The sequence below is a fragment of the Mustela nigripes genome, chromosome 17 (assembly GCF_022355385.1).
Source record: "Mustela nigripes isolate SB6536 chromosome 17, MUSNIG.SB6536, whole genome shotgun sequence".
Classification (NCBI taxonomy): Eukaryota; Metazoa; Chordata; class Mammalia; order Carnivora; family Mustelidae; genus Mustela; species Mustela nigripes.
In genome coordinates this window covers 34,143,298-34,165,995 of record NC_081573.1, presented here as the reverse complement: position 1 = coordinate 34,165,995, position 22,698 = coordinate 34,143,298, and the positions used below count along the sequence as shown (strand labels likewise).

Here is a 22,698-nt window from a genome sequence, read left to right as displayed (position 1 = left end):
CAGGTCATGATCTCAGAGTGGTAAGGCTGAGCCCCGGTTTGGGCACGGAGCTCGCTCTCTGTCCCTCCCACCTCTCAAAAATAAAAAGATAAAAAAAATACATATATATGTAAGTGACTACTATGGTCATTCCTGAAACTATTCAATGTGTCCCTTAAAGTGATCAGCAGTAGCTTCATCAACTAATAAAGCAATTTCGGAACGGAAACACTGCTCAGACAGTGGAAGGGCATGTCTGGAAATATACTGTGGGGAGCTTTGTTGTCTCAGCAACTGGGGACCCCTACAAGTATTAGGGTTCAGGAGCCAGACAGGACAAGGGTGCCATGCAGGGACAGTGCTGCATGATGAAGAATCACTCCCCACTCCAGGAAACCCCTCGCTGTCCCACTAAGCCACACAAGAACTGAAGCCGCAGAACGTTAAGACAGAGAATGAAGTCAGCATAGGCAGGAGAAGCCCTCCAGGTGAGCCACACCTTGTGGTGCAGGAAGAAACTGGACTGAGAGAGGAGGGGCAAGAGTGTGTAATGGTTTGTATTCTTTCAGCTCTAAGAGTGAGGGGGCCTCTGGCAGGTCATGGTCAAGGTCACAGTGCAAGGTGCCCTGTGGATACTGCATTCCTGAAAGTCCTAGTTATAAGATCCCATTATTACAGGAAAAGTCACAAGCAAATGAAGTAAGTCACAACCAGGAGCAGAGTCCGAGGGGGCCTGGCCAGCTCCACCAGGGGGAAGAGATCTGGGCCATGGACAATGACACTGCAGAGGGTGCGCTTGTGACGCATGTCCAAGCCTGTGCACCCAAGCGCCTTTCTACCAGTCTCCCCATGTCAGCAAAGTAGTTTGAAAAGAATCCCCAGAAACCGGGGGACAAGAAATTTCTGGAGGGACCCCAGAAAATGAGGAATTCTTCCAAAGGCACTATCTAGGGAATTTGGAACCATACCTATAGCTGGCCCCTTCCAGCCCTCTCCCTGTCCCCATCCTGACCTCAAAAGGCTGGGACAGCACCAGGGTCAGAGCCTGGATAGGACGAGACCTTCCTTCAGCATCCCTGTTCCACGGATGAGAAAAGAGGAAGGCGCAAGGCGGGAGTGACAGGTGTAGGTCCCTTGTGGCAGATCCAGGAAGGGAACCCAGAGCCTGTGCTCTTGAATCCACACTCCATGTACCTTCTGCCTCCCTCGGGAGATGCCTGACAGCAGGATACGGGGGATGGCACTTATTGCTGGCCAACCCTTCTAGATCTTCTCTCTGGCCATGGTCCCTTGATTCATACCAGTCTGAACTAGGCCAGCTCTGTTTTCCCCTTGATTTGGGCCTATGAATTCCCATTGCCCCATAACTGCAGCCACCCTAACAGCACACACCCTCATCCTTCCAGCACATTCCACTGGGCTTAAGGCAGCCATATGTGGATACTGACACTCACAACTGAGGTCCCCAGCAGACCCAGTGGACACATTGCTACCCACAGGAAGCACGTGCCTTTGCTTGTGCTGTTCTCTCCAGCCCGAAGGCCTTTCCCCATCACATTCCCTACATGACCCCAAAACCAATCACGAATCTTTTCTGAGAGCACCTGATATGTTTTTGTTGAATGAGGTGAATGACTGATTCTTCACTTTAGACTCCAAAGTATCGAAAGACAGATAGCATTTAGCGTGGGTGAGGGTGTGGAGAAACAGCACAGGGTTTTATAGACTCTGAGGTCCGATTTATATACTCTTGGTTGCACTGCAGTGGGCTCAACTTTATTTGGAGTGGAACTTGGTAGTTTATAAAAAATGCAAATATCTGTCAACTCTGCAAGTCTGTCTTTAGGTATTTATCCTAATCACAGGATACATTGTGAGGCAGGGTGTAAAAGGATGCATTGTTTGGAAGAGGAAAAAATAGGTGGAAACAACCCAAATGACTGTCAGGAGAATGGGACATCTACACCCCGAGCACCATAAGCTATTTAAAATATGCGGTATTTCTGTATTTCCGCTGAAATGGAGAAAGCATTCTAAAATACGCAGTCAAGATAAAAAGGGATATCACAGAATATTAAGTATAAACAAACCCATTTAAGCAAAACATATGTGCACCACAATACATATATTTGCAAATTTAAAAAAGAAAAAAAGACAGGGGCTCCTGGAGGCTCAGTTGGTTAAGTGTCAGCCTTCAGCTCTGGTCATGATCCCAGGGTCTGGGGATCAAGCCCCACACTGGGCTCCCTGCTCAGTGGAGAGTCTGCTTCTCCCTCTCCCTCTGCCCCTCCTCCCTGCCTGTGTTTCTTTCTCTCTCCCTCAAATAAACAAATAAGATCTTTTTTTTTTTTTTAAGGTTTTATTTATTTATTTGACAGAGATCACAAGTAGGCAGAGAGGTAGGCAGAGAGAGAAGGGGAAGCAGGCTCCCTGCTGAGCAGGGAGCCCAATGCGGGGCTCGATTCTAGGACCCTGAGATCATGACCCGAGCCGAAGGCAGAGGCTTAACCCACTGAGCCACCCAGGCACCCCAAAAAATAAGATCTTAAAAAAAAAAGTCCTCACCTTTGTCAGGGGAGCTGTAAGAGTGCTTGTCTCTAGGGAAGGATATGGTTTGGAAGGTAGAGCAGGAGATTTTTACTCCACGCGGCAGATTTGATCAAATCTAAGATACCACTGATTCTAACTCACACTAACATTTTATGTATCGACAGACGTGAAAAAAACATTGCCAGTTCAGACATAACCCACCCCCCACTTTAAATATTTTATCCTGAAAGAATTTCAACTTTCTAGAGAAAGTGAAGAAAAAACAAAGCCCGGAAATTGCCCACACCCCCGTCACCCGGCTTCCCCTAATGTCATCATGCTACACATGTCATCATGTAACACAACTAGGAGAAACTAGACAAGGCAGGAAACGAAACACTGCCACGATGTTGTGAAGTCGTCTACAGACCTTGCATCAGTTTCAACAGTTTTCCCAATTATGTCCCAATCCACAATCCACGTTGCTGGCAGTTCTTGTGGACTCGGGGACAGTCTGTCTCTGTCTTTCATGATGCTGACACTTGTGATGAACATGGATTGGTTACCTCTGCAAGACGCCCCTCCGTTCGGGCCTGCATGCCGTTTTCTGAGGCTCAGGCAGAGGTTACGCATTTTTGGCAAGAACAGAACAGACACCATGTGCCCTTCTCCTCGCATTCCATTAGTAAGTAGGTGATGTCAGTCTGTTTTACTGCTGGGGATGCTGACCTTGACCCCTTGATTCAGGTCGTGTCTGCAGGTTTCTCTAAAGTTACTACTTTCTCTCTGTAATTAGTCAGTATCTTGTAGGAAGACACTTTCAGATTAGGCAACCTCCCGTTTCCCATCACAGTTTCCTCCACTAATCGTAGTAGCCATGGACGCCTCTTGCCTATAGTTAATTACTGTCATGTTTTCTTAGGATACTTTTCTGTTTCGAGCATCCCTTCTCCATTCATTAATTGGAGTCCTCCTGTGAGAAAGAGCTCTCCTTTCTCTTCCATGTATTTCTTCATTCAATGACTCGCTTACATCCGTATGGACTCGGGGATAGTTATTCTATGGAGTGGGTTGTAATTCATTGCTATCATTATTTCATTGTTTAAACTGTGTCAGATTGGACCATTGCGGGGCGGGGGGTGGGCGGGGGTCCCTCCATGTTGGCTTCTCCAAGTTGGGTTCTTTAACTCACACCCATTACTTTCTGAGTAGCTTCTATTTTCTAGCCCCTTATGATGTTCAAAACTCACTTCGTATTTTCTCTGCCGGAATCCTGGAATCGACCGCTTCTCCAGGGAGCCCAGTCTCCTTGCATTGCAGGGTGCTGTTTAGAAACCAAGATTTAGGCACTAGGGATGCTCACCGCCACTGGGGTGCCACTGTTCTAGGGGGTCTCAACAGGCAGAGTTAGGATATGTATGTCAGTAAATTAACACACACACTTCTGTATCTATCTGAGTGTGTGTGCACAAATCTGAAATTTATACTGATATCTTCAATTCCCAATTCAACACCAGTTTTTTCTAAAGAAATTTTTCATTTTCATTTTTTTTTAAAGTAGGCTCCACACCCAACATGGGGTTTGAACCCATGACCCTGAGATTAAGAGCAGCATGCTCAAAAAAAAAAAAAAAAAATTTTTTTTTTTCTAATTTCCCCCTTTTTTGTAATTTTTTTTCTGTCATGGTAAGAAGTCTGGCCCTCATCCTCCATAATATTTTTGCTTATTTGTTTACTCCTAGGATACACACAACGTAGTTATTTATTTTTTAAAGATATAATTTATTTCAGGCAGGGAAAGAGCAAGAGAGAGCATGAGTGGGGAGGGGAGGGCAGGGGAAGACGGAGAAACAGAGTCCCCCCTGAGCAGGAAGCCTAGTACAGGGCTCCATCCCAGGACCCTGGGATCATGACCTGAGCTGAAGGCAGACACTTAACCAACATAGCCACCCGGGCATCCTCACAAAGTAATTTTAGAAGAGCTGCTCAGATACTGAGTTCTTATTATTCAGAAATCTTTGTATGTACTTTATCTAGTTTTTTGTCCTTTACTCTTTTAGACTCATACCCAGATTTTTAAACTTTTTGTTTCCTTGTTTGAGAAGGGGAGAAAGGTGGAGAGAAGCAGAGGGAGAGGGAGAGAGAGAATCTGAAGCAGGCTCCATGGAGCCTGACGCCAGGCTTGATCTCAGGACCCTAAGTCACGACCTGAGCCGAGATCAAGAGTCAGACGCTCAACAGACTGAGTCACCCAGGTGTCCCAGACCCATATTTTTAAAAGCATCTATCACTCTTATAAATTAAAAAGGAATATAAGTTCTTTAAGGTCTTCCTAAAACCTTTCTACATTCAGGGTCCGATGCCCCTGAGTCACTCTGTCTCGGAGTTGTTGCAGCCGCGTGCTGTTCCATGCAGTCCCCGCTCCTCTGACGTCAGCAGTTGACATCAGGGCTTCCCTATCATCCCCAGGATTTTCCTCCCACTGAGAACTCGGAGGTGCGGAAGGCAGCAAGGACAGCCGCTGAGCCCGCCTCACCGACACAGACTGCATTTTAGATGTTCAAGTACGGAAAAGATACGTGTCTCGGAGTTGACATAACAGAACTCTTTCATAAAATTTCCTTCTGCTGAGGCTCGGCTTCTGCTGGAGCTCTGTTTCGGTGCACATCATGGCTCCAGGGATAAAACACAGGCCTACTAAACCTCCAACCCCAGACCAGGACCAAGGAGAGATGGAATTAGAATCCCAGTAACACATTCCATGTGGGCAGCTGCTGTAGGGAACCAATAAGAGTGTCCCACTGTGGCAGAGACTAATTGTCCACCAATATCAGCTCTCCCTGTCTTCCTTAAGTTTCCTTTCTTTTTTCTTAAACTTGGTATTCATTCATTCACTCACTCATTCATTCATTTAATTATAGTATGCTCTACACCCATCCTGAGGCGTGAACTCACAACCCTGACATCCAAGAGCTGCATGCTCTACTGACTGAGCCAGGAGCCCCTACATCCCTACATTTCAGATGGGCAGGTGGATCACAGGAATAAAACTTATTTTTGGCCACATGACAACATTCTGCCAATGAGATGTAAATGGAAACACGAGATTTAAAGGGAGGAGACATGCCATTCTTCAATCCACCCTCCTTCCTGCTGACTGGAATATAGATGTGACAGTGGGAGCTTCAGCAGCTGTTTTGGACCCTGGGGCAGGATATTAAAGAGTCTGGGTACCTGAGAGTCATGAAGCCATCATTCTGGGTGGCCTATCTTAAGATGCTGTTTATAAAATAAATACACTTTTATCTTGTCAGTCTATCATTATCTTGGGTTTTCTGTCCCATTCTGTTCAAACTATCTAAACATGGGACATTTTTCTTGGAGGCCCACCCTAACATGCTGAAGGAGCAGGAAGCAAAGGGAAAGGAAAGGGCTTGCCCAAAGGAAATCAGGGGGCTGCTAGAACTCAGCCAGAACTTGCAGCTTCCCCTTTCCTGTGGGCAGCATAATCCATGAAGCAGTCCTCTCTGTCGCTCTTCAGCAAGTGAGCCAGCTCCTTCTCCCTCACCCCTCATAGGCTCACAGTAGCTGTGCTGATATGGGTAACCATGACCTACCTTAATTAGCTGAAAAGCCCAGTTTGGCTTTTTTTTTTTCCCCCCACAGATTCTCAAGCTGATTTAACACCAGTGCTTGAATTCAGCTGTGTATCTGCCTCATTTGGCAAGTTTCCCAGAAACCAAGATATACTTGTCCTGGATCTTTGTGCAAGATTTAAAGAGGTAAGCTAAGGCAACAAGCCTCGTCCAGCTCAAGGGGCTGCAATATGGTCTGAATTAAAGAGAGAGTAAGAAGCTTTCTTCCTGGGCATTTTCCCACAGGAAGCCCCGATCCCCCCACAATGCCGTCATGCATTAGTGTTTCCAGGAACAGCATTCCCCCAGCAGAGAAGGGCTCACTCCACGCGACTCCCAGCGTCTTTCCACTCCAGACACAACGTCTCCAGAAGGGGCCTTTGAGCATGGACCCACTCAATACCTAGGTCCCTTCTTCTCGTCATGGCACCTGGTTTCTCTTTGGCAGACATCCCCCCTGCTCTATTCTCAACCCGTGGGCTTCAGGTGTAGAGAACCACAGCTCCAGACACGTGGCTCAGACCAAAGTCTTTTTTGCATTCATTTATTCACCAGATACTGACTGAGCACCTACTGTATGCTGGGCACCATTCCAGGCACTGGAGACCATTACAGACAAGACATCCTACCTCTGGGAAACTTTCTAGTGGAAGCAGCAATCAACATGTCTGAGTGTGTCAGAAGCGCCAAGTTATCTGAGGAAGCGGTGTCAGAGAAGGGACCAGACGGCAGGTTTGGGGGGCTATGGTCTGAAGGGTGCACGCAGGTAAGGGAGAGGGCCCTGCGGATGTGGAGAAGCCCTCAGGGCAGAGAGAAGGGCAGAGGCTTGAGGCAGCCGTTTGCCTGACGAGTGCAGGTACATGCGAGGAACCCGGCATGGCTGGAGGGGCGGTGGCGGGGAAGGACCTGGGGACAGAGCAGTAAGGGCAGGAGCATTAGACCATATTGTGCCTTGAATGTTGTTGGAAGAACGCTGGTTTCTCTGAGTGAGGGGCCCTGGAGCCTTCTGGAACTTTAAAGACACCTTCTACCTGCTCTGTGTGGAGCAGAAATGGGGGTGGGAACATGGAGACCAGCTGCAGAGATCCAGAAGAGACTCGAAAGTGACAGTGGAGGTGGAGAAGTCCTCCGATTCTGGGTGCGTCCTCAAGGCAGGGCCGGTGGGGGCTGTGGGCCACTGGACGTGAGGCATGAGGGAGGGACAGGAGTCAACAGTGACTTGGGTTTTGCTCTGAGCTATTGGAGGAAGACAGCTGGGAACAAGAGGCTGGGGGACAGCTTGGGGACAGGTGTAACCTTGAGTGGATGGAGCTGCACCTGTCTGGGCTGCTGACATCACCACAGAGTTGGGGCCCAAACTCATGAGATGGGATGGGGCCAGCTAGGGGGTGACTGAGCCCAGAGAAAGGAGAAGAGGGGAAAGCAGGCGTGAGGCAGGAGACGGGGGCTGGGAACCGTGTGAATGCAACAGAGGGCCTGGCCTCAGAGACAGACAGGAAGGGCTGTGAGCTCCAGTCAGGGCCAGGCCCTTGCTGGCCTCCTTAGGGGTAGAGAGGTGATGAGAAGGATGGTCTGCGAGCCTGCCGCCATCTTGCCATCCTTTTTTTTTTTTTTTTAAGATTTTATTTATTTATTTGACAGACAGTCATCACAAGCAGGCAGAGAGGCAGGCAGAGAGAAAGGGAAGCAGGCTCCCTGCTGAGCAGAGAGCCCGACACGGGGCTCCACCCCAGGACCTTTGGGATCATGACCCCAGCTGAAGGCAGAGGCTTTAATCCATTGAGCCACCCTGGCGCCCCCCGTCATCTCGCCGTCTTGAGGCAGGGCCTGACTTAGAACCTAACCAGCTCAAAGGACTGAACAGGCAGGAGTTGGGGGGAGGGGAGAGAGTCTGGTGGCCCTGTGTGCCCTGGGTCCACTGTGCTGTACAGACACTCCCAGTCCCCTCGGTGTCACTCTATGTTCAGTTTCTGCAAAGAAGAGTCCTCACACAACGTCTACGGTCTTCTCCCCCACATGGTCCAGTGCTCACACAGGGGCCGCGGGGCCCGGGTCGGGAAAGGGAGGCTCACAGGCTTGGAGGCAGGAGTTCATCTCCACACTCGAATGACATCGGCACGGTCCACTCCAGCTGCTCAGGGCTTTTTCAGCCCAGCACACCTTGGGGCCTCCAGGCCTCCTAGATGACCACTTCAGATTGCAAGGGACTTCTGGGTGGCCATAACAGCCCCCTCCACCCTGTCCCAGGATGCCAGCAAATATTCTGGAAGTGGCTAGGCCTTTGGGAGAGGTGGGCTGAGAGCTCTCACTGTAGGCACGAGGGAAAGCACGTGCAAGGACTCAGGCTTTCTCCAGGCAGCGGGTGGACGGGATTCTCCAGGCAGCCTCGTGGACATCCAGCAAGCCTCCCTGCTCCACTCCCAGGCCCCGGGCCCCAGCAGTCCATCTCTATTCCTCAACACAAACACAGGGAAGACTTCGGGTACCCTCAAGCCCGGCCCCCGGAGCAGAGTGTCAGGAAACGCTCGCGGCTGCACAGAACAAGATCCTGGCTACAAACTGAGGACTTGGCTATGGGAACCACCCGCCCCCCCCCCCCCCCGACTAACCTGGATTACAGGCCAGAAAGAGTCCCCCAGGAGGCTAGGGTCCCCCCATCGCACCTGCCAGAGACAGGGTGCATCACCAGGCACACAGCACCTGCCTGGCCTTGTCTCTCCCAAAAGGTGAACTGAAAAAGCACTTAGATCCTCCAAGGCATTTGTTGTGGGGCTTACGATGTGCCATCGCTCTGGCTGGAGCGTGCCTTTCATCTGTGGTATGGGGTTTCGAGCACTTGATGACTACGACCAGAGCTCTCTGTCCCCATGCAGAGAAGGGTTCGTGTCAATGCTCATGGGGTGGTCTTCTGCTTACAGAACAGCACCACGGCACTCTCAGCTGACCCTGCCGGCACGACAAGGGGCCACAGGGCTGGGGCTGATCAGAACCAGCTTCCCCCAACCAACCCCACGGTCTGTCTACCCCCACATGCTGCCAGACTCTGCAGAGGCTCTGAGTCGGCTCTGCACGCCAGACTTGGGTTCCTGGGCTGCTTTAGCCAATCACCACCATCTCGGAAGCTTTAAACAAGACTTATTTATCATCGTATCATTCTGGTGGTCAGAAATCCAAACTCCATCACACTGGGCGGAAATCAAGGTGTTGGCAGGACCATTCTTCCTCCGGAGGTTCCAGGGGGAGAATCTGCTTTCCTGCCTTTTCCAGCTTCTAGAACCCTCTTCCTTGTGCTCCTTGACAGATGGCCTGTCCTCCACCTTCAAGGCCAGGAGCATGCAAGGGAGGAGTCTGGGTGCCCCCGTCACCTTCTTCCACACTCTGTGGTCAAATCCCCCTCTGCCCCCCTTCCCCGTAAGGATACATGTGGTGCATTTAGGGTCTACCTGGCTATTCCAGGAGAATGACCCCATCTCAGGTGCCTTAACTGAATCACACCTGCAAAGTCTCTTGTCCTAGAAGGTAACATTTCTAGGATCTAGGGGTTAGGATCTGAGTATCTTTGGGAGCCGTTACTCACCTAACGCATCCCCCGCCCGTGCTGTGGTCTGGCCGTCCTTGTGTGCGTCTGACTGTTGACTGCGCCCCGGGTGACTTTGGTGGCTTTCTCCTCCCTGCACTTACGGAAAACCGACTTCAGTATCCACCTTGAAGGACGGCTCTGCCCTCAAGTTTTCCAAGAACACTCCCTCCCTAGCCCTGGACTTCAGCTCTTCCTCTGAGTTCCCACTGGGTTGATTTCATCAGAATCCCAGCATTTAGCACTTTCCCCTCTGCGTTTGTTCATTTTTAGTTTTTAAAAATAGAACTCGAGTTTCATGTAACACACATTCCCTGAGAAAAGTCAGAGACACAGAAAAGAAAAAAAAAAGTAAAAAGCACATAGAATCCCTACTTGCCGAGGAAACCACCGTTGACATTTTTCCTTATGCTCTTTCATCATTTTTCACTGCTGATCAACATGCTGAAGAGGGATTTTTCTAAAAACAAACAAACAAACAAAAAACCCCTGCACTGTTTGGAAACATATTTGGGGACTCTGGAGCCAGATATCCTGGTTCAAATTCCAGCTAGCCACTCACCATCTGTGTGACTTATGGCAAGTTATTTAACCTCTCTGTGCCTCATGGCCTTAGCTCTAAAAAGGAGGAGATAATAGCGCATGCCTGCAAGGGTTGTTAGAATACACAGAAAGTGCTCAGGGCTGGGCCCAGCACGTGCCAAGTGCCGTACAGGTGTGAGCTGTCATCACTGTTATCATTATCATTAGGAATGTAGGGGAACGTTTGCTCAGGTGGCCCAATCACCTTAGGTAGCATGATTTGCAGCTGCTGGGCTTCCCTGGTAGGACGGCACTCGCATCCATTTATCCTCTCTGCTGTTAGGCACTTACATTGTTCCGGTTTTTTTTTTTTTCTTCTTCTCTAAACAACTACAGGATAAACATCCTTGAACAAACACCTCTGCACACATCTTTATTTGTTCCTAAAAATTCAACTGCTGAGTCACAGATCACACATGTGTTTGAACTTCTGATACATCACTGCCAAGTGCCCTTCATAAAAGTTGCCCCTCCCCCAACCTGGGGCCCTGGGCCAACTCTAAAGTCTCTTCTGCCTGCAGACTAGCCTCCCTACCTGTCTGGGTGTCCCCCACACCCACCCTTGCAGTTCCCCTGCCCGCCCCGGCGAAATCGCGACGTTTGCTGAAATGGATAAACGGGAGATGAGGTTTGGGGATCCTATTTTCAGCCTCCTGGGATAAATCTATGCTTCTCATTTTCCCCCACATGTAAAATGTGGGTCAACACACCTGCCAAGACTCAAACACTATTTAAAGGTCGTCTACGAAATTGTGTGGGACTACATATTCCATGCATTAAAACGACACTGAAATTCCAGACAGAACAGGCAAAAGTTTGGCTTTTTAATCACACATCAAGTGATTAAATTTGGGCATTTTTAAGCCACTTCCAGCATCCAATATCAAGGCTCCCAAGGGACCACACTAGGGTCCCAAATCCGCACTGTTAGAGCTCTCTCTGGTCTCTAAGCCACCCTGGAGGCATACTGTTTGCGAACAAATGCACACGAGCCATCACCTTCTTCTGTGCAAGCAGATTGATGGCCCGCTTGCCCCCACCACAAAAGGCACCGAGAGTCTGCCTTCGAGGACGGTAGCAAGTTTGTGCATGGGCCTGGCAGCGTCCTGGGCTCCTTTTCATGGTGGTCATGAGGGACGGCCCCTATTCCCATTTTGCTGGCCAGGAGACTGAGGCTCAGAGAAATTAAGAATTTTCTGAGGAGCTGAGAAAAACAAAGGAGAGCCTGACATTACATTCTCTGGTCGCCAAATCCCTGCCCTCCCGACCCGTCAAGACACCGAGGGCGTCTGGAAAATGCTGGTCACCGTGGGCATCGGTCCTCTGTGAGACTTCCTAGAACGGCCCCTACCACCCACTTCTCTCTGCAACAAATAGACATGCTCAGGCTCCGTGTGACACCTTCCGGACACCTTCCTGACCCCACAGGAGAGGGGCACCTGGCTTTCCGCACCTGATGTCAGAGCTGTGATGTCACTCCAGATGCTGTGCCCCAAATTGTCCCATGTGACAGGAACCTGAGATCTTAGCAGAGTCCCTCAGGGGCACACCTCAGGGCAATCAGGATTGTGTGGAGAAGCCAGAGAAAGAACTGGAACATTCCAGAAGACAAGACCCCAGGACATGGAAAAAACTTGGGGACATCAGCCCTACAACTACCATTTGCTGACTGCCTGCCGGACACTGCCCTCAGCATTCATGCCTGTTCTCACAGCTCACTGCTGAGGAACACAAGCAGGTAGGTGCTGTGATGATCCCATTTTACAGATGGGAGCAGTGTAGAGCAGCTCAGAGACTGGCCCGAAGCCAGGCAGTCTGAACACACAGGATGACTCAGGACTCAGGGCCGCAGCTGAGCTCCCCCTCTTCCCAGCTATATGAAGGGACTGACCTCACTGGGAAAATGGGCATACTAACAAACGGGGAGAATGTGAAAACTATAAACAAGCTGGAGAAGTAGGCATTCAGCCAACAGGTTTAATGAATCATTCGCTAATGCTGACGTGGGGGGCAGGGAGTTACAGGTCTCTAAGAAATTATCCTGGAGACATCCTGGAGACATATCAGATGGACAGGCTAGGTGTGCCCGGGTTCCGCCGACAATTATGGGGCACTTGCTGTATGCCTCCACAATAAACTGGGCACTGTGCTGACCTTGACCTGCTCATCATCCGACGGAAGAGGCGGGTCAAAATCTCACAGATGCAGGTGAGCAGGGTAAGGTGGAGTAGGGACAGAACCTAACTTCCTAGGGGCCAACCAGCCAGGGGAAGGTGGGGGGGAACTCTCCATTACAGGAACAGCAAAGATTAAGGAACCAGAAGGAAGATGAAGCCCCAGAGATGCCCACTGGGGCAAGGCCCCTCACCTGTGCTACCTCAGAGAGCCTCATGCCGACTCTCAGAGGAAGGGGTCAGAAGTTCCATCTCTAAGAGGAGAAACCTGAAGTCAGAGAGGTTAAGCTGGGGAGCAGTGGGGTTGGGATTTGAACACTTGTCTGTGGGACAAAGAAGAAGACAGGAAGGGGTTGGGGGAATGGCTGCAAAGACCACAAGGCAGAGTGAAGGGATGCACTGGTTTTCAGGCCCTGGTGAGAGATGCAAGGGTGGGGGCCTGTGACCCACAACAACAGTGTGACAGTGCCTAAAGGGATCCTGTTCCAGCTGGCCAGCAGGGAGGGCGGGGGAGGAGGCTTACAGAGTCTGCCAGAATGCTCAAGCCTGTCTGATGAGGGAGGGAGGGGCCCTGACCCCAGTACTCAGGAGGTAACAGCGCACTGCCCCTGGACCCCCCACTGGAGCCCCCACACATGCCTCCTGAGAGCATTCTTCCTCCAGGCCCTTCTGAAGCCAAAGACGGGAAGGGGAGGATCCAGAAGTTCTGCCTTCCATGTAGGGCTCCAACACCCACGGGCTTGTAAAAACTTCCCTCAAGGGCATTAGCAAGTGCAGTGGCCTGTGCAGTTCCCTTTAAAGTCCTGTGGGCTGGCCGGCCTCAAGTGAGCTCTACAGGGAAAAGCTCATAAGGGAGGGGAGGGCTAGCACCGGTGGCTAACTGGGCTCAGAGGTGGCCCTGCTGAGCACCTGGGCAGATTTTCCAGTGCTTCCCTTGTGAGCCTGTCGTGAGCTGCAGGTGAGTTAGCTCTCACTCACAGCCGGAAAGTGCACCAGACCTCCTTCCCCCCTGTGCCGGCCCCTCCGCATCACTCCCAGGGCCTGTGTATGAGCAGGTCTCTCCATCTGCAGCCTGGAATGCCACCTCTCTCTCCAGTAACAGAAATGGTCTTTTAGGGTCCAGTTCAAACACTGCCATGTGCTCAAATCTCTCTGCTTCCCTCCAGCAACCTCAGACTCCAACCTGTTTCCTAAGTGCACCCCCACACTGCTGCCCCCTTCGCTGTCTTGTACCAGGGTTCCTGTGCTCTGTTCTCTTGCACCAGACGGTTTCAGTCCTGGAGGTCAGAAACCAAAGCCTGCCAGGTGCCAAAGGACTGGTACAGGACACAGATACCCCCCCCCCCCCCCCCCCAGTACACACTGACTGAGCACCTCCGCCATCCAGGCCCTGGGACTGGGGCAGGGGGGTCCAGGATGTTTCCCTTTCTAGCCCCCTTCCCCCTGCCTGAGTCTCTATGACCTCATGCCTGGGAGAGCTCTCCCACCTTCCAGATGCCAGCTCCCTTGTCCCTGCTCTCTGTTCTGCCTCCACTTCTGGGCATACCCAGCGACCTCTGTTGATCTCCAGCCACAGCAACCTGGAGGTGGTTTCCACGGGGCCCCAAGGCCCAAGGTCCCCGCCAGCTCGGTCCCATCTCGCTTCCCACTTCCCAGACCACTTGGCCTCTACTCCCAGGAAGAAACTTCTCTTGCTAGGGAGAGGCGCTCAAATCGTCGCGGCGGAGCAGGAAATAAGAGGCCTTTGGCAGGGGTCCTGGTGAGAGCCCAGAGAGCTTTTTTTTTTTTTTTTTTTTATAGGGGACACTGAATGGAAGGCAGGGGCTCTGAGCTCCCTTTCGATGACCTGACTAGTGCTCGGCTAGTCGGAGACTCCAAGGGGCCACTCCCCTGGCCCACGCTCCGGCCGGCGAAACGCCGGCCCCATGGGCTGGAGCACAGCCAGGCAGAGCACAGCCCCACGTCCTCTCCCGCCGCCGGGCTCCGCACAGGAACAGACAGCGCACAAGCTCGGAATCAGCTGGCAACAGCACCCCCTCCTCCAGCTTGAGCCCAAGCCGCCCCAAACCCCGGCCGGCGCGCGGGGCTCCCGCTCCAACTCGGAAAGTGGCGGGCGGCGAGGGCCGCGCTCCGGGGCGGCCGCGGGCAGAGCCGGCGGTACCTGTCAGCAGTTCGATCTTGTGTCCCAGCACCTTCATCTCCGCGCTGCGGCGTCGGGGAGCGCGCTCTGCCGGGCCGGGAGAGGAGCGCGGGAGGCGAGGAGCGGAGCAGCAGGAGAGCCAGGAGCGAGGCAGGCGGAGCTGCCGGGAGCCAGGAGCGCTCTCGCCGCCCCCCCTCCTCGCCGCGCTCCCCCTCCCTCCAAAACGGGTTAAAAAAATCCACCAATTGCACGACCGCGCACCCCTAAAAGGCGCGCGCCGCCACCTGGTCGGGGTAAGCTCCGGGAGGCGGAGGGAGCGCGCGGGGTGGGTGCGGGTGACACTCCCGGCGGCGGCGGGCGGGGGGCCCCGGCGCCTGTAGCCCTAACAAAGAGGACTTGCCGCCCGCTCCTCCCCCACCGCGACACCCGGGGGGTCCCCAAGCCTGGCGGGAAAGGAGGGAGGGGGCGCCACTCTCGTAAGCAAAACGTGGCGGGAGCGAAGGGGCGCGCGGCTGGCGAGTCTCGGGGCCCGCGGGGAGGAGGCTCCGGGTGGGTGGACTGGCCTCAGCCGCCGCGGCAAGGGGGGAGTGGGGGAGAAGGGCCGAGGGCGCCGCCGACTCACCGAGGGTGATATGAGCGAGACAGACGCGCAGGCGGGGAGCGGGGCCTCGGCGCCGGGGCCGCCAACGCGCGGGTGCAGGTGCGGGCAGCCGGGAGCCCCTCCGCCGAGCTGCCGCTGCGGGGGGCGGGGGCCGGGCTGGGGGCGGTGCGCCGCGGGGGGCGTGCCCACGTGGGTGTGGCGGGCGTGGGCGCTCCGCCGGCTGCCTGGGCCCCGCGGGCTGGCCGCGCCCCAGGCGGTCCCGGGCGCTGGGTTTCCACCTCCTGCGGTGGCGGGAGCGCCCAACGGGCGTCGGGGGGGAAGGGGCCCCGCCGCTGAGTGCCCGCGGGGTGCGGTGGAAGGCCCCCGCCCGCGCACCCCGCTTGTCCCCCTGCGGTCGCGCGGCGTCGGGCTCCGGGGAAGGGGGGAGACCTTGTGTCCGTCTTTGTTTAGATTCCCGAGGGGAAGCCTGGCCAGCCGGTGGGGACAGCAGCCTCCGTCAGCCCCGGCGGCTTGGCCCCACCCGCCGCCTCCTGGGAGCCGATCGGGAAAAGCCCTGGGGGATCGGAAAGAACCTGGTGCTCAGGGGCCCTGGAGCCTTGTCCAGGTTTCAGAGCCCCAGGGTTTCCTTGGGGGAACTCGTGGGGGGTGATGATCTCCCGGTAAAGGTGTTCTGGGCCCCCAGGGTCCCGCTCAGAGTGTCAGCGTCTCTGCTCTCCTCAGGGAGGGGAACTGGCCCAGCCCTGTCTTCCTCAGGCTGACTCTGGTCTGACCCAGTGACGTTGCTCTCACCTGTCACTCCAAATGAGGCAGCGCCAAAGCCCCTAGATGGAGTCCAACTGTAGGGAGAATGGAAATCTAATGACCTGAATGAATTTACTTGGTCAAGACAGCCCAGAACAGTGCTTGTGGAGACGGCAAGGTGGCTCTGTTGAGGCCCTGCTGGTGACCTTGCTCAGGGATCTGCCTTCTCCGGGATTCCAGCCTATTTTTTTGCAGAGCCAGTGAGTTGGACCAGTCATCTGGGAGATCCAGGATGACATTGGGTGGGAGGTCAAGAAGATCCTACAGCACTTCCTCCCCTTCGTCTGGGCTGGGTTGGGCTAAGGTCATGGCTTTCCCTCAGCTCCAGGCTATGTTGGAGTCTGCCAGGGCATTGAACTGACTCTTCTGCCTTGAAGAAACCGGTAAGACTTGGCCGCCTGAGATGGGGTGCATGCTCCTGCTTGGGGTACAGTATAAGAATCACATGGAAGGCAGCAAACTTGGGTTCTCCTTACAGCCCTGGGGCTCACCTTGGGGAAATCCCTGCCTCTCACCTTCCACTTTTGTGAAGGGGATGGGTGATGTCAGTGGTGACAGAGTGGCCCCGTGTGACCAAAACATCCAGGAGACTGTGGTTCTATATATACAAGTCTGGAGCCAGTCCTTAAGAGCACAGGCTGAGTGGTTAATTTCCTGGCTGTGTGATGTCCAGCAAACTACTCACCTCTCTGAGCTTTCGTGCCATATTCTGAAATTGGGGTGATGAACTTTCATAGGGTTCTTGTAACAATTAATTAATGGGGGGGGGGCGCCTGGGTGGCTCAGTCAGTTAAGCTTCTACCTTTGGCTCAGGTCATGATCCCAGGGTCCTGGGATGGAGTCCCGCGTTGAGCTCCCCGCTCAGTGGGAGGACTTCTTCTCCTTCTGCCTGCCACTCCTCCTGCTTGTGCTCTCTCTGTGTGTCAAATAAATTTTAAAAAATCTTTAAAAAAGAGTTAAATGATGGCTCATAAAGAAAATGCTTAATGTGGGGTCTGACACGTGGTTTAAGTGATCACTGAATAGTTGCTGTTATTGATGATTAAATTGTTATGATTGTATTAGAGATTCAGGCTACCCTGAGTTCTGCCCTTTTTAATAAATTCACACCTAGTCATCAAACAAACCTCACTGTGGATATTCTAGTAACATAATTCATGGGGCCTGTTCTGAATTCCTTGAAGGGAACACAGGCCCCAGGAGGGTCTCAGTGCTGCCTAACAAAAGCGTTGACACTATGTCATGTCTGTCTGTGTGCAGAATGGCATCTGCCATGGCCTTGAACTGGGACACACGATCCAGGAGGTTCAGGTAATTCATGAACCCCAGGTGGGGTAGGTTACAGGTTTGAACCCTTAAAAGTGGATACTTAATTGATGGTGAAGAAATATAATTGCAAGAACCCCTACTCCCCACCCCTGAGGCGAGGGGCTGTTGCACCAAACATAGGTGCTTAACTTGGGGAACCAGCAAGTAGAGGGGGCCCCGGCCCCTTCTGGATGGGATGGTAGTCATGCCAGGAAAGGAGGAGTCCCTGCTGAGTCAGCAGAAGGGCCAGCTCTCAGTCCCTTCTGCTCTTGGGCTCCCTTCATCTTTAACACACTGTGCCGGAGGCAGTGCTGTTTGAGGACGGGCCAGATGGCAGGGCTTTGAACAGAGGAGGGCAGAGCCCGGCAGAGGGCCAAGCTGGTGGCTGGGACTGGGGCCTCTAAGACGCATCCCCTGGCCTTGCTCCTAAGGACCTGAAAGGTGTTGCCTGAGTCACTGCCTTTGCTGGACTTCCCCTCTGCCATCTGTAAAATGGGCAGGAGAGCAGCCTGCACCCCTGCTGGAGACGAGACACAGCCTTTCTGAAGATGCCTCTGAGTCTTGTTTCCCCATCTGGAAATTCCAGCTAATGCAGCAGTCTCGGCAGCTGCAGCAAATAGAGCCTGACGATGGCCAGTTGAAGCAGAAAAGCCTTTGCCAAAAGGAGGGCAGGCAGCTCTGGCCCAATGCGGCAGCATTGGTCTGGTGTCAAAGCCACCACTGCCATCCGTGGGCACAGCTGCTGCAGTTGGCACTGCCCATGGACAAGGACACCAGGCACTCCATCCAGCGGGACCATGGCTGCCTCTGAAGCTTCAAGTGCTGCTGCCGCTGCTTCTGTGTCCTCGTCAGCATGGTCTCCCATGTGGCCTTGTCTTCCTTGTGCCATTCATTTCTAAATCATGGTCAAGCATGCACGTGTCTGATCGGAGGTGCCCAGAGCAGGTCGTCTGCCAAAGCTGCAAGGGAGGCTGGGAGAAGACGCTCTGTGATCCTCTCGAAGGAGGTGGGCTCTGCCTTGTAGGAAGGGCAACTCAGGTGCTGGTGGCCAAAAGCCTGACGGTGTGCGCTTCCGACCACAGGGCACATGTGAAGCCGCGATGAGGCCACCATGTGGGGAACACAGCAGCTCAGGTTGCTGAGATTCACGGTGCTGCAGGTCTACAGTGTCCACGGTGGTGCACCTCCATATTTCAAGTCTTTGATTTTTCAGCAGGTGAAAGACGAAAGGACCTTGAAAGCAGTATGGCTTGCTGCCCTTCCAGACGCAGAGGCAGCTCCGGTCCTGTTGCCAGGAGGACAGGTGACTGGGTTTTTCCATTGTGGTGATGAATTGGGCTGAGTCACCATTCCTCTCCAGTCCCCTCGTGACCATGACTGGAGCAAGTAGAAAGTAAAGTAAAAGAACTAGCAGGTGGAGTCGGAGGCACAGAAGAGCCTGGGGCCACGGAAGCTTGCTCTCTTGGCAGGGAGGGTGAGGCAGGAACCACCCCCACCCCCCACTCACACTCTCCACTCACTGTGAGCCAAAGGGCCTCAGGGGGAGAAGAGTGGATCCTTTCTCTTCTTTTATGGGGTTGGTTGAGTGCCTCTTTGGTGCCAAGACCTGTGCTGTGGAGTGCACTGGTGAACCAGAGCGAATCAGGTTTATGCACTGATGGAAGAAACCAGCTTAGAGTCCCATAATCTAGGTACTAGGCCAACTCTGCTAACATGCGTGATTGAGGTTAGCATGCAGTATGGTGGGGGCCTGCAGGAGTCAGCAAGAGCTTCCTGGAGGAAGAGGCATCTGAGAGGTGGAAAGTCAGCGGATGGAGATGGAAAAAGGGATGATGGGGGAGACACCACCCATCCTTCCTCCATTAGGTCAGCCAGGCCTTCCACAAAGCTCAGGGAGGCTCAGAGCTCAACCCTGCCAGGAGTTCCTGAAAGGAGGTCGAGAGTGCAGGGTGTGTGTGAGCAGAAGGTAAAGAACCAGGAAGTGGGTGAGAGTGAGTGTCAGGCCTCAGCCTGGATCTGGAATTTCAGCGGGCACCAGATTACCTGCTCCCTGCTCCTGGGACACCCTGGACCACGCACTGGCAATGTTGCTGCCCCCTTTCTTCCCTGCATGCAAAGACCCACTCCTGCAGGACCAGTTCTTGCTCTCCAGGTAACTCTGGACACCCTACCATCTCCTCCCCCACCCCAGAGGGCAGCAGGACCCCTCCCCACCCCACCCCCCACCGGAAGTCTCACCAGACACACAGAGCCTGAGTTTGTGCTACGTCAAGACAAAGGGTGGATCTGGCAATATTATTTAAAAATTCTAGTAGTCCTAATAGAATTTAAGAATTCTAATTAAAAATTCTAATAAAACTTATAAGATGCAGAAGGAAAATTAAAATCTCTCATAATGCCATTGTCTAAAGATAACCAGTGTTAACATGTTAATATCTTGGGGGTTGATATCCTTCAGCAGTTTGTGTGTGTGTGTGTATGTGTGTGTGTGTGTTATCCCCCAAAGAATCATACTGCCTGTATTATTTTTGCTGCTCTTTTTTCCCCTTGCCAGTATATCATGAACATTTACCCCGATAAAAGTTATTCTTCTACAACGTAATCACAATAGCTATATTATCTTTACTGTGTGGGAGTGTCATTATCTCCTTGGCCAGTCTCAATCACTAGGCATTCAGGATGTTAGCAAGTTTTCATTATTGAAAGCTTGTTGCAAGCAATCCCAATCCTCCCAAAGACAGCTTTGCCCACATCTCTTGGATGACCTCCTAAGGTCACTCTGCAGCCTCGTTTTGCCTGGCTACTTGGTCTCTGTCTTCTGCCAATGCCAACCCATCCATCCTCAGACGGGGGACAAGGCATGCCTAAAAGCCCTCATTGTCTTCACACCTGTGCAAGTTTTGGGGGGCATTCAGTGAAACTGATGAACTGGTTGCCAGCCCTCACTTTCCTGATTGTGCCAGTATCATTTTAAAGCCAGAGGTTTTGATCTTGTAAAATATTACCATTGCAGAATGCTGAGTGAAGAATACACAGGACCTTTCCTTTGGCAACTTCATGTACTTTTTTGCAACTTCCTATAAATCTATAATCATTTCAAATAGCAACTTAAAAAAAGAAAAAACCGAGGCAGGCCTGGGGGTAAGCTATTTGGCCCCAATCTCAGGAACCAATGTTTTTAGTTTGGTCACAAGGACCAGAGCGAAGTTTGGCCTAGTTGAGCTTGCCTCAGTTTCCCTCAAGGGTAGGAATTGTTCTAGGGAAAGGCAGCCCTGCTGGTGGGGTGGCCCTCCAGGCTGTCCTCTATCCAGCTCTAGGGGTCAGGGGAACCCTAAGGGGCAGAAGGAAGCAGATTTCCTGCGGGCTCCAGGGAGCTCCAGATAGACCGGAGTCTGGCAGGAAGCAGACGAAAGCTGAGATGCTCTCTCTGGGGGAGGCAGTGTCATTTTTCTTTCCAAAGAGGACACACGTGGCTGGAAGAGCCTCTGTCCCAAAGTTCTGGGGAGAAGTGGCCCCCTTTCTGCAGTGTCAATTGTCCCAGCCCCACCCAGGCTTGAGTTAATCAAGACAGGTGCCATTCCTACACCTGGGGAGGACTTGGCCCTGTGGCTGGACCGCCCGCGGTGGGGAGGGGTGGGTGGCCTCCCCTCTCCAGGCCAAGGTGTCCCGCAGAGTCCTCCGCCCCATAATGACCAGAGGCTAGAAACTGAGGAAGTAACCAGGGTCCCCAAGGCTACCCTCGCGCTCAGCGATTTGCACAGAGAACTCCCAGAACTCAGAAAAGCCATCACCCCTCACCATTACCACTTATTTTCACAATACGACATGGAGCCACATCAGCAGAGAGAAAACGTGCAGGAGCAGCATGCGGGGCCCGCAGGCGTGAGTTTCCAGGGGCACCCCCCAGCCAGTGGAGTCACACGGGACAGGCTTACTTTAGGTGCCAGGAGCAAGAACATGTACAGAGGACTAGTCAGGCAGGCTCACCTGAGCCTTGGTGTCCAGAGTTTTATTGGTCCCATAAGAACGCAGCACCAGTGTGACTGAGCTTAGCCGATCCATCTCTGGACCCCAAGAGGTCCACCTATGCAGCAGGGCCCAGGGCCTTCAGTGATCCCAAACCAGCATTCTCCATAAGTCATATTATTACTGTCCCCCACCTGGGCAAACCCATACAGTGTGGCCCATGGCCCCAGACGTACCCAAGCTGCAATTAGAACATTCCAGAGGCTCAGAGGTTATCTACCTCCCAGGAGCGGGAGGGAAGGCAAGTACTGTCTTTAGAATGTGCAGGATCTGAGCAACCCAGGCCTGCTGAGCTGAACCCTAACTGCACAGATGCCAGTAGTTTAACTCCAAGAAGGTAGGCTGGATATCATGATGTGATACAGGTCAGGGGTCCCCAAGAGAAAAGAGGTGGCCCAAGTTTGCTAGCTTTGAGGACGAGGGGTCAGGAGCCACTGCCCCATACCAGGAACCCCCCACGTGCATTTTTTCCCTTTAGTCCATCCAGCTTTGTCCCAAGGTAAAGAACAGAGAACTGAGAGGCTCCCTCTGGCTCCTGCACTAGCTTGAGATCAGCTGTCCCTGCCCTTGGGAAAGGCCAGGCTCTGCTGAGGGCGGGAGGGCAGGCTGGGACTCTCCCTTAAGTGTCCAAGCCAGGGTCTCCTTTCCGATCTTGGGGCTTGCTGCTGTTGCAACTTATCCTGGGAAAGAGAGGAGTGTGTTCTTTTTAACAAATGCCCTGGCCTCTGCCCTGGCCTTCCCCCCAGGCTCTGGCCCCCCCTAAGTTGAATCTAGGGTAAACTAGCTATTTTTCAAAAGTCTCTGCCTCAGCCCGTTTTCCTCTGTCCGGCCTCCGTGCCTGGGGCTGAGCCATCAAAGCCTGGGCTGCCGGCCTGTGTGGCCCTCCTGATGGGGAGTCAGACAGCCTTAGGTTCCCCCATCTATTCCCTGCATGACGTTACGCAAGTTTCCTCCTCTTGCACATGCGTCTAACTATAAAGCCATGAGGAGAGAAGTTGTGAACTGAAGAAGCACTGGTCTAGGACCTGGCACCTTGTTGGGGCCCACTGGTTAATGGCTGTTAGGATGCCAGATTTTGTGGCTCCAGGCCACACAGTGGGACAACAGTGAGGATCCTTGTGATGAGTAAAGTATGTATAGTGAATCATTCAGCCACCTTGGAGCTAGATGCTAAGAATCCAGGGGATCCCTATGGCTTCTGGACCTTTGGGGAGGGAGCACAACTCCTATACATACATAGCGGCAAGAGACCTGGGGTGGTATGAGGGTCTTATGAGGATTGAGGGTCCTGTTCACCACAGGGCCTTTGCACATGCACTCTCTCTCCCTGGGGACCCTTTCTTTCA

At 53.0% G+C, this 22,698-nt stretch overlaps 1 protein-coding gene and 2 long non-coding RNA genes across 9 annotated transcripts in view; 1 reads left to right on the top strand and 2 right to left on the bottom strand.

Annotated features, from left to right (window-relative positions):
* Positions 1–15,343, bottom strand: part of NDRG4 (NDRG family member 4) — a 40,210-nt gene extending 24,867 nt beyond the window's left edge. The window contains exon 1 of one of the 2 annotated variants that reach the window (XM_059382849.1): positions 15,239–15,343. Coding sequence is in view for 1 of the 2 variants with exons in the window: in XM_059382847.1 (XP_059238830.1) it covers positions 14,638–14,674 (37 nt within the window). In the remaining variant the exon portion in view is untranslated. Of the gene's footprint in view, positions 1–14,637; positions 14,808–15,238 lie in introns of those variants that run through there. The other variant, XM_059382847.1, reaches the window with a different exon arrangement.
* On the bottom strand, positions 7,563–10,161 carry LOC132005579 (uncharacterized). Of its 2 annotated transcripts, none has more exons than XR_009400843.1 (3): positions 10,096–10,161; positions 9,721–9,819; positions 7,563–8,591 (listed from the first exon to the last, which is right to left on the bottom strand). It is a non-coding gene; the product is annotated as an uncharacterized LOC132005579 (long non-coding RNA). The 2 variants fall into 2 exon arrangements; XR_009400844.1 differs by lacking the exon at positions 7,563–8,591 and adding an exon at positions 8,593–8,674.
* LOC132005578 (uncharacterized) lies at positions 14,821–19,627 on the top strand. 5 transcript variants are annotated; one of them, XR_009400842.1, is made up of 7 exons: positions 14,920–15,092; positions 15,668–15,821; positions 16,104–16,218; positions 16,341–16,401; positions 17,279–17,329; positions 17,758–18,629; positions 19,355–19,627. It is a non-coding gene; the product is annotated as an uncharacterized LOC132005578 (long non-coding RNA). The 5 variants fall into 5 exon arrangements; XR_009400838.1 differs by having other exon boundaries at positions 17,758–19,627; XR_009400841.1 differs by lacking the exon at positions 14,920–15,092 and adding an exon at positions 15,228–15,316 and having other exon boundaries at positions 17,758–19,627.
* The last annotated feature ends 3,071 nt before the right edge of the window (positions 19,628–22,698 follow it).